This window comes from Nannospalax galili, unplaced genomic scaffold (genome assembly GCF_000622305.1).
Source record: "Nannospalax galili isolate Female #2095 unplaced genomic scaffold, S.galili_v1.0 scaffold1274, whole genome shotgun sequence".
Classification (NCBI taxonomy): domain Eukaryota; kingdom Metazoa; phylum Chordata; class Mammalia; order Rodentia; family Spalacidae; genus Nannospalax; species Nannospalax galili.
Genome location: NW_008334662.1, coordinates 409151 through 420270, shown reverse-complemented (window position 1 = coordinate 420270; position 11120 = coordinate 409151). Strand labels below are relative to the sequence as shown.

The 11120-nt window shown below is 51.5% G+C and overlaps 1 protein-coding gene across 1 annotated transcript in view; it reads right to left on the bottom strand.

The window, feature by feature from the left end:
- Igfbp4 (insulin like growth factor binding protein 4) overlaps positions 1-10029 on the bottom strand; it is an 11646-nt gene extending 1617 nt beyond the window's left edge. The window contains exons 1-3 of the mRNA XM_029561782.1: positions 9452-10029; positions 2750-2907; positions 1615-1830 (exon numbers count right to left, since the gene is read on the bottom strand). Of these exons, the coding sequence (XP_029417642.1) occupies positions 1615-1830; positions 2750-2907; positions 9452-9800 (723 nt within the window). The 5' untranslated portion in view covers positions 9801-10029. The remainder of the gene's footprint in view (positions 1-1614; positions 1831-2749; positions 2908-9451) is intronic.
- Positions 10030-11120: the final 1091 nt, after the last annotated feature.

Here is an 11120-nt window from a genome sequence, read left to right as displayed (position 1 = left end):
ACAGTCCATTTATTCGCAGCACTTTGACCAGTTATGCGTCTCTTCAGTCACCACTGCCTGCTACAAGAAGCCTCTTTGATCAAAGCTGACTGTAGCACAGGCTGGAGAGATGGCTCAGTGGTTAAGAGCACTGGCTACTTTTGCAGAGGATCTGGGTTCAATTCCCAGTATCCACCTGGCAGCTAACAACCGTCTATAACTCCAGTTCCAGGGGACTCCAACAGCCTCTTCTGACTCCATGGGCACTGCACAGCACAAATGCACTTACACACATGCAGGCAATACATTCATACACATAAAAAGAATAAATAAAAATTTATTTAAAGATATAAACTTACCCTGTGAGATATAGGTTTATTAGGAATGGGGCAGAGAAGTTATAAGTGTAAACTTAGATTTTAGAACTTTTTTAAGTAAATGGAAACTAATATAGTACACACACACAGAGATAAATAATGTAATACAAATAACTTTCAGATTTCCCTAAAATTATCAACATCATAAAAGTAGATGGACAAGACAAAAAGAAAACTTAAGTCTGTTTAAAATAATTTAACTAAGGCTGGAGAGATAATTCTGTGGTTTAGAGAACTGACTGCTCTTGCAGAAGGCCCAGGTTCAGTTCCCAGCACCCACATGGCAGCTAACAACTGTCCATACTCCAGTTCCAGGGGATCTGAAAGCTTCTTGTCCTCCATGGGCATTGCATGACACAGGTGCACTTACCTACATGCAGGCAAGACACACATACACATAAAAATAATAAATCACAAAATAATAATAAATAAAACACTTTTTTAAAAAAAAGAATTCAAGTCAGTCTAAAATATAGATCAGAATTAGGCAGATAGAAAGGGGCAAAAGTGTATTTCAAAGCCAGTCAAAGACGGGATGAAGGTTGGCTCAAGTGTTGGAACTGGTCTAGGGATAAACGGTTGTGTCACAACTTTTGCTGCAATAAAAATTAGTAGTAGATTACTCTTGATATATTAACTCCTTTATTATTTTTTTTAAAAAGTAGTAGATATGCCACCCTCCTGGTGAGTCGGAGATGAGTTGGAAGAGCTGGTCCTACTGAACATGCCAGCCTCTTGGGCTCTCTGAAGTAAGTGACTATGAGGCTGTTACCTTCTGCCTTCTCTCCTGACCCCTCCCTCCTCTGCTTTGGCCCAAAATGACTGTCTCGGGCTGCCAGACCCAACTGCACCTCCATCCTTGCTGCTCCCCCAGGGGGTCTGTGCTCAAACGGGGAGACATCCTAGTCCGTTTCCCCCTTGACGTCTCGTAACTTGGGCCCTCTAAGCCCAGCTAAAGCTTCAGGCATTTGGAAAGAAGGAGGTTGAGGGTGATCATTGGGAACAGGACTTGGCACAGAGCTCTACACCACAGATGAGGGGATCAAGACGAGACAGAAACAGCCCTAGAGGTAGGACAGGTTCTGTCACTCACTCTGTGACTTGGGCTGGCTAAGGTCCTTTTTACTCCATTCTGGGTCTAAGTCTCTCATTACCAAAATGAGGTAGATATAGGATGGGATGAGGGTTTTAGGCTGGGGTGGGGCTTAGAGAGACCCAAAGGGTTGGATTGGGTTAGGGGAGCTGCCCCATCCTAAGATCTTCCTCTGGGACCATCCTGTGGAGAGCTAGGATTTCCCCATGCTGAGGCCAGGACTGAGCAGCTAGAGGGGAGACACACCTGTTTGGGGTGGAAGTTGCCATTTCGGTCACAGTTGGGGATGGGGATGATGAAGAGGTCTTCATGAGTGCGGCTCTGTGAGGCGGCCAGCCGCTCTAGGGCCCGGTGCAGCTCACTCTGGCAAGAGCCCTGAGGCTGGGGAGAGAAGAACAAAACTTCTTAGCAGAAGTGAAAGGCAGAACCAAGCTGGGGCTCAGAGCTAAATGGTAGCTGAAGGCCTGGGAACTGGGCAGGGGCCCAAGAACTAAAAGTAAGAATTCAGACTGAGGTGACACTGGTGGGTTTCCAGGCCAAGAGATTCTAAAAAGGAAGGTCTAGTGAGTGGTACATGCTTATAATCCCAGCACTTGGGAGTTGGTGGCAGGAGAATTGTTACAAGTTCAAATCCAGCCTGGTCTACATAGGAAGTTCTAGGCCAGCCAAGGCTACAAAGACCCTGTCTCACAATCAATAATCAATCAATCAACTGGCTTCTGAGAAGGGAGCTGGTAAGGAATGAGCTGTGGGAACCTATGGAGGCCTAAGTAGGAGGGGTAAAGTAAGGCCCATAAGGTTATCAGAACCATCCATTCAAAAAGACATTAGGAGCCAGGCACGGTAGCACACACCTTTAATCCCAGCACTCAGGAGGCACAGGCAAGTGGATCTCTGTGAGTTTGAGGCCAGCCTGGTCTACTTAGTGAGTTCCAGGCCAGCTGGGGCTAGAGAGAGACCCTGTCTCAAAAAAAGACTTTAGCCAGATCCTGGTGTAGGATGCCAAGTCCTCTTGGCTATGGTCAGTTTATTAAACCCTTTTATTTCTGAGATTTGGGGTGGGGGGTCTTAAGAGAAGGACTACAAAACACCAGGATGCTTGGGTCCCTGCTTTTACCAATCAGTACAGCCATGCCAGTGGCGTGTGCTGCGTGGAAAAGGAATAAGGATTCTCCCAAGGAGGCACACAAGGTATGTCTTGCACACACAGGAGCCTTCGGTGTTTGCTCTGAGCATAGCCTAGATCTGGTGGTAGGGGGCCATCTATAAGCTTGCAGATCTATGGGTCAGAGGTCCTTACCACAGGTCGGACGTCCTCCCGGGGTGCCCCCATGACCTTCATCTTGCCCCCGCTGGCACTCCGGTCTCGCATTTTGGCCAGGTGCTTCTGCATGCACCTATGGTCATGGGCGCTGCAGGGGCTGAAGCTGTTGTTGGGAAGCTCAATCTCATCCTTGTCTGCAGGCAGTCGGAGAACAGCAGAGGTCAGCATCAGAGAACAGGGTTTCACACCTACCAGTCTCCCACCTGCTTCTTCCCTGGGGAGTCTCCATAGCAGTGGAGAGCCTGGGGGCAGGGAGAGATATGGGCAGTCCCCATCTCTACCCCACGCCTCTGGATCGCCTCAGAAGAATATTCCTCTTGAAGTCCTTGAATTGTTCCCCACTCCACCCAGTCCAGGCTTTAGATGAGTCACCAGCTGCAGCTGCCCAGATGGCAAGAGGGTCCCCTGGGCTCTGCAGGGAGGTCTGAGGCAGGCGGTGGGAGGGGGGCTACTGGATCTTCTCCCCATTCTCAGCTTCTCTCACCCCCTCCCCCCACTCTTCCTGTCTCTTTACAGAGTCTGGCTGAGCCTTCAGGGGGATCCCTAGGGCCAGAATCAGATTTTCCATGAGCGAGAAGTCTGGCCCCAAAGGCTCTCTCACTGTCTGGGTAACCGTTAGTGTGTACATCTGCATGAGAAAATGAGAGAGAAACGAGAGGAGAGAGAGAGAGAGAGAGAGAGAGAGAGAGAGAGAGTGAGAGTTTTTTTGAGAGAGAGAGAGAGAGAGAGAGAGAGAGAGAGAGAGAGAGAGATTGTGATCCTGTGTGGACCCAGAACCAAGAAAACAGCCACTCTAGCATCCACATATAAAGTCTCCCATCCCTAAACTTGAAGCCCCATTCAATGCCCAAGTGAGTCGCTCAGAGCCAGGCACCGAGCATCTGGGATAAGAGTCACAAGGCTGGACCCTCACTCTCCACATCATCTCCTGAAGGCTCTGTCTGAGCTGCACCAGCCAAAAGGCCCTGCACTGTGACTATACTTCTCCCCTCAGGCAGCCAGGGCCAGAATGTAAGGCTGAGCTCAACAGGGAGGTTAGACCTCTCAGCACATCAGAGCCACCTCTGAAATGCTCAGGCTTGGCAGCTCAACTCAGGCCCAAGTGAAAGGCCCCTGCCAGCATTCCAAATGTTGGCAGTCGGACAGGAGGCTACATCTGGTTTGCGTCAGGTTTTTTTTTTTTTTCCTGAGGAGTTAGCAGGTTCCTCCATGCGTGGCAAAATTCCCAGAGCTGCCTCTGGGTCAAATGGTATTTTTCTGCCTAGCCAAAGCTGGGGGCTGGTTCTTGTTTTATTCTTCTAGTTTGGGGGACAATGGAAAGGAAGCATGTAGATAAAGGGACACCAGGCAGGGAGGGATCTAGACTATTAGAAAACCTATTAAGATTCCATACCAAAATAAAACTGAGTCACTTAGGGATGGAAGATTTTGTCATGAGTGGAATGCTGACATAGAATTAAAGGACAGGAATAGATGCAGTAGATAGATACAACCCATTCTTCCAAGAGGATAGCCCAAAGGGGGCTCCTGTCCCACATCAAGCTCTCCAGAGTCAGCTAAAGAGGAGATGGCTACGGCAACACGCACGTACTACACACACCCACATACCCACACACCCCAACCAGTGCAGGCAGCATAAGAATGTACCAAGGGAACCCTAAGATGATACACCTGGTCCCTCAGTCAGAAACCAGAGAAAGATCCAGAATCTAGGCCCTCCCTTAGGATTTTACAGGGGACCTCTCTTGGCCAGAAAGACCTAACTGACCAGCAACCCCTCTCTCCCAGTCTTCAACCCGCACAAAGCCACAAGCTTGTAGATGGGTCAGTGTTTCAGGGGTGTAGGCTGGAGTTGTGGTACACAGAGAATGGAAAAAGACTTCAAGAATTAGAACCAAATTTTGAAAGGTCAGAGGTTGAACTGAAGTATGAACCAAGACCCTTTGTTCCACCTAAGCGAGGCTGGAGGGCATCAATGGGATTCATATGCTACAACTCGGGACTGGCGGCAGGTACATCCTTCCAACATTTATTCTCCCTCTGGTTTGCTGTCTGTTCACAGTCACAATGGAAAACATGGCTTAGTTTAGGGTCTCAGGTTCTTCTCGGTAAATGCAAAGAATGTTCTTAGGCTCAAAGTTTGAGGAGTGAGGAAGAGTTTTCGTGTGTGTGTGTGTGTGTGTGTGTGTGTGTGTGTGTGTGTGTGTGTGTTTTGCTCTGTGTGTGTGTGTGTTTTGCTGGGACTCAAACTCAAGGTCTTATGTATGCCAAACAAGTGCTCTATATCCCTCATCCTAATATTTTTTTTTAATTTACTTTTGTTTTGAGACAGGGTCTCATGTAGCCCAGACTGCCCTCAAATTTGCTATATAGCTAAAGCTGGCTTTGAACTCCAGATCCTCCTGCCTCTACCTCCCAACTACTGTATTATAGGCATACACCACCACATCTGGCTCCTAGCTCTAGTATTACTTAAGGCTTTTTCTTCTTTCAGGAGTTTTTTAAAGAAAGGGGCTACCTTGGGAGGTAGAGAGCACCCTACCCTACAGGATCAGAGTCTTGATGTCATGAGTCCTAAGAGCCCAGAAAAAGATGGCATGGAGGCTTGCCTACAGCATTGCTTTCCAATGTAGCATTTCTGTGAGCAGAAGTTCACAATAAGGAGCCCTGAGGGGCTCATCCAAGGCATGTTTGAGATTTCACCATTAAGGAAGGCAGTTGAAAGCTCGTTGAAACCTAGGGCTACATGGGACACAGAGCAAGCCTCGAAGCATAGCTTATGCTGTTGCTGGACTTAAAGGGCCCCATGTCACAAAGGGGGACATTCAGAGCATAGCTGAATCAGCAGCCTGGCCTCCCCAGTGCTGGTTTCTCCATGGCCTAGCCCATTGATCCCTAGTTCATGTCTACACTGTAAATAAAACCTGCCAGTTTGGGAGAGTAGGCTCTTACTTACCTGGGAACATAACAAAAAAGTCCACATCCATCCACCCACCCACACAGAATCACAAAAGTATACAAACAGTCACATGTCCAGATACATGTCCACGTATGCACATCCACATGCAACTCAGAGGCACAGACCAAGCCAGGGCACAATGACTTCCCAGTCTCTCTGACCATAGTCTGTTGACTTTCCATTTAATCTGTAACTTTTTCTTGTCCATCCTTGCTTAACTGGCAGGCTGAGGACTCACCCTACAATCCACCTAGGCACTGAGCTGGGGGGAAAGGTTGAATAGCATTTAGGCCTCTTGAAAACATTAACTTTCCAATGTTGCTTACCTTGTAATGCCCTCTACAAAAGTCCCAATGCCCCTGAGCTGGGTCTCCTCTGAGCAGGAACTGGAGTCAGACCCCTTAGAAGGTCTCTGAGAAGCTTGTCTAGAAGGTCAAGCTGCCAAGGTAGGCCAGGTCTACTCCCCCAGCTCCTGCTTGGAGCTGGGCAGTCTGTCGTCCAACCATGGCAGAAGCCTTGCTCTTTGCTCCAGCAGCAGAGGAGGGCAAGCAGCCCCCAGGGAAATGAGGCTGTGTATAGCTCTGGTACCAGTGGCTGCAAAGTTCTGCTGCCTACTTTCACTCCCATGATTTCTCCTCAAGACCAGCCTCCAATCCTTGGCTCTGAACTGGGTGGCTCTTACTACCCAGACTCAGAAGTTTCAGTCATGCTCTGGAGGGTTACCCCGCTGCTCATCAGAAATGCCTCTTTTGTCTTTAGCCCCCGAGACTCTGTCTGAGGACTCCATGACCACCCATGCCAAGTACCAGGTCCTTTCTTTGAGGTCTGGCTAAAGGGGTGCCCCCTCACTCTTGCTCCACGCTGCTGGCCTCAGACAAGCCCAGAGATCCTGTCCTTCCCATGTGTGCAGTAGCAAAAAGGACCAAAGCCAGCAGATGCCTCCCCCCTCCTATGACATTCCCCAACTTTGCTCCCTTACCCTACTGGTCCCCAAAGTCCCAGCCTCTGCTTCTTCATCTCCATCCTCATCACCACTTCAATTTATTGACCTCTTAGTCCATGCCAGACACCCCAACACTGTGTGGCAGTTTACAGACAAGGAAATTGAAGTTGCCTGAGTGGAGGAGAAGAGGGGAGACTTGTCTCTGCCAGGTCTCTTTAAACAGACTTCTGATAGCTGAGGTACCAGCTTTGTCAATACTAAAGAAAAATGCTAAGCAACCATGCTCTTCTTTCCCTCTCCCCCAAAGCACAGAATTTCTGGGAAGGCCCAGTTCCCATGACATGACCAGATTCCCAGTACTAAAGTAGAAACGACAATATTTGCTGTGTCGACTAAAAATTAACCCAGCCTGCCTGTTCCCTAACCCTGTCCCAGAGGGACCCAGAGCCTGGCTTAGGAACTCCCTGTCCCAAGCCTGACCTCCTCACTGAACACTCTCCCAGATTTCAAGAGTTGAGGGTCAGTACCACAATGTGGAATTACGGACTTCTGACGTATATGTCCACCCACTGCCTCCGGTGGCCTTGGCAGTACTGATCCCCAGCCTGTAGCAAGAAGGGCAGGAAGAACTAGAAATCAAGGGGTTGGGGAAAGCTGTGAATCTGCCCCTAGAGTAAATAAGGAAGGCTGTGCCAAGTGACCACCCACTACCAGTCACTGCTGACACTCAGCCCCAAGAGCAAAGAGCAGAAAAAACAGACTAGCACTTTCCACCAAACTATTTCTAGGCTACAGATCCCAAGCATGGAGACCTAGAGTGTCCGTGGTCGACATTGTAAGGTATCAAGATAGGGGCTGAGCCTGGCTCAGTACCTCACCAGAAACCTCACAAGGCTGTTGCACAGCTCTATGGGTACTTTTCCCATGATGCAATGGGGCTCAGGCCAGAACAAGGAAGTTAAGTATATCTGTGAGGACTAGGAGAATGTTGGGCATAGCTTGCCAATTGAGCACCTAGTTTCTTCAGGCTCCTTCTGCTTTTCCCTCTCCAAACAGCTGCATCCCTGACGTAGGTAGAGGACAAGGTCAGGAAGAGTGAGGCGAATGGGTGACCTGGACTCTAAATTACAAGACAGACCTAAAGTCACCCTATCCCTGGACTCCTCTTGAGGCTGGCTTGCCTCATGTCCATGGAGCAGCTGCAAACTGTTTGTGCCATGCCCTTCCAGTCCCCTAGGGGAGCAGATTTTCTTCCGCATAGCAGGGATGCTCCCACCCAACCAGAGGAGATGACACTCACAGGCTTCTTCTGTCTTGTGCTCAAGTCCACTGATGAGAGAGACTACAGGCCATCCTCACTTGCTGCCTGATGCCCACTAAAAATGCAGCCATCACTCCTGGTCTCCCAAGATCAATGAGTCACTCCCCCCAGGACCCCTCCCCACCTACTCCAACAGTGCTGGGTGCCAGTCTGGCATTTCTCCCAGAATATTTTCTGCTGTCTCATCTCTCCATACCCAGGGGCAGGAAGGGCAGAGAGGCCAGAGGCCCAGACCTCTGGGGTCCACATCCTTCCTGTTTTCCCTGCATCCTGCTTTCCTCAGGCTCACAAGCTGCAGAGGATTGAGGAAGTGGAGTGGTCTGTGACTGAGGGCAGGAAGCTTGGGGCCCCCAAAGTCCAGGCATCCGGACTGCAACAATGGACGATTCAAGCACTAGGAAAAGAGAAAGACTCAGACAGGAGCTCAGACAGAGCAAAGGGGTCAGAGAGCAAACAAGATCCAGAGACAGATACAGAGAGGCAGAATGTCCAAACAGCGGCAGACACAGAGACAGGCACTGACAGAGACACCAAAAGAGCAACAGGAACAGTCAGATTAAAGGGAGTGACAGAATGCAACAGAAAAAGGAGAGCGAACTAAGGCAGAAGAGAAAGAAACCGAGAATGAGCAGGAGACTGAGGGAAAGAAAGCCAGAGACTGGTGAAACAAAGTCGAGAGACAGCAGGAAACAGAAGTACAAGAGAAAGACGCAAGAAACTGAGAAAGGCCCACTGAGGGGTGGAAAAAAGAAAGTAAAGACGAAGGTCTGTCTACCTATCTATTTCTATCTCTAGTCCCCTCCTGATCCCGTACACCTAAGGTTTCTGCAACTCTAGTCTGGCAGCCAACACTTTCCAGCCACCTCAGATGACACCTGCCAAAGGAAGAGGCAGGAGAGGCCCAGGGCTCTGGGGAAGAGCAAGTCTGATGTACTTTATCACCAAAGTCCCTCAGATTTGTGTGTCCTACTTTATCACAGGATGATGTGGAAAATCCAGGCCCTGGCACCTCAAACATTTGAGTTTCACCTGAGACCACGCCTTGGACCTAGAACAGAAAGGTGCCCTACACACACACACACACACACACACACACACACACACGTCCTGGTTAGTTTTTTGGCTCTAGACAGCTAACTTAACTGGATCTGGTCATTTAATTTCTCATACTTGCCTGAACAGTCAGATTGAGGCCCCTCCTCCTAGAGAGGCACCTGGGAAATTGGGGATGGAGAGAGATGAGATGGGTCAAATTCCCCTTGACCAGTGGCAACTGGTGCTGGGATTCAGAGACAGTTTTCTTGACTGGGCCGTGTCTGGCCCTGCCACGTACCTGTCTTCTCAACTCACTAGGAGTTTTCACCCCCCTTCCAGGCCCGCCAGAATGAGAACCAGGCACTGGGGAGGAGAGAGCACAGGGGAAGGTGCAAGAGGGCAAGGGTGGGTGTACCTTACCAGAGGGCGGCAGGCTTTCCTGGATGGTCTCGATCTCCGACAACTCCATGCACACGCCTTGCCCGTGCATCAGTGTGTGCAGGGGCTTCTCCACCCCTCGGGGCGGGTAGCAGCGCATGCCTGAGCCGCAACGAGGGGTGTACACCCCGCAGGGCATTCCCAAACCCAGGGCGCAAGTGGCGCAACAACCGCAGCCGGGCTCCCGCACCAGCTCCTCGCAACCCACAGGGGGTCGGCAGCGCGCCAGCTTCTCCTCGGAGCAGGGCGGGCAGTGGATGGCTTCGTCGCCCAGGCTGGGCCGAGGCCCTGCGGCCAGCAGCAGGGCGGCCACGAGGCCGAAGGGCAGCATGGCCGGGGCGCAGGAGGGGTGTGTGGGGTCGGGAGCGAGCGGCCGGGACCTGGTGTCAGAGCCTGGACCAAACCCCGAGGGCGTGGGGACCACGCGGTGGCCGGGGCAGGCGGGGACCGAGCCTGGAAGTCAGCAAGCGCACTGGAGCGGAGCGAGCCTGACCGCTGAGGCGCCGCGCAGCATCCTCGGCCCGGGCCGGCAGGCGGCGGGGGGCAGGGGGCTGAACGGAGGGCCGGGACCGGCTCCCTGGACTTTATACGGGCTCCTGGCCACACCCCCCGCGCCGTCCCAGAGGTGGGAGAGCCGGGGCGGGCGAGTGGGAGAGGGAGAAGGAGAGGCGGCCCTTAGGGGGAGGGGGCGCTGTCCCGAGTCGCCGCCACCGCTCCAACATCTGAAAGTCCTTTGCGCCCAAGAAAGACGCGCGGTTTCGAGCGGTGGCGGGCGCGCAGAGCGCGGGTGATGGGAGCCCGGGAGGGGAGGCAGGGCGACTGGAAGCCGAGGGGATGCTGCTCGGCCCACTCCCCTGACCTCGGAGGATTACGGCCCAGACACCTAGGCGGCCCTGGCTCTCCCACTGAGAACCTAGCGGATTCAAGGTCCGCGCGTTCAGTGTCCCTGGGCAGAGTCCTTTACACCCCAGCCCGGTGCATCCAGTCTCAGCCGCTGGAAACCCCGCGGAAAGAGGTGGGACAAGCGGAACAGGCACTCTGCAACAGGAAGGCCCAGGGCTAATAAGCAGACCTCTTACTTGCCACCCCACCCCAAACAAAACAAAAACTCCCCTGCTTGATTCCCCCAGGACCCATTTGGGCCTTGCTCCACTCTGCCTCCCAAAACTCTGAGACAGAGAAGTGCCAAACCTCTTCCTCCTGGATGTTTTTGCTTCATCTGCCTAGCTCCGTTTCTGGGAGACTGGCCTGGGAGATTGCTGTTTGCCAAGTACAAGGTGTGCTCTGAACAACTCCAGGGGGCACTACCTCATACAGCAAACGTATATCTATATAGTTATTGTGACAGTTTCCCAGTAGATGGCAGTCAGAGTTTCCAGAAAGGGATGCCTTTTCATAAAATTCCTGATTCCACTCTTTTGGGGTATCCTAAGGGCTGGTTTGCCTCCTTGGTGACAGCCTTTTGGTGACCATATCCCTGACCCTTGGCGCAATCCTGCTGAAACTGGTAGGAGACATAGAGTAGCATTTGGAACAGAGACCCATCCGCTAGCTTCCTTCTCTGGTCGCCCCAGCCCTCCCCCTTCCACCACCCCCAAGGCTCCTGCACACCTGGAACTAGTTTCAGTGTTTGTCCAGTAAGAGACTCGGT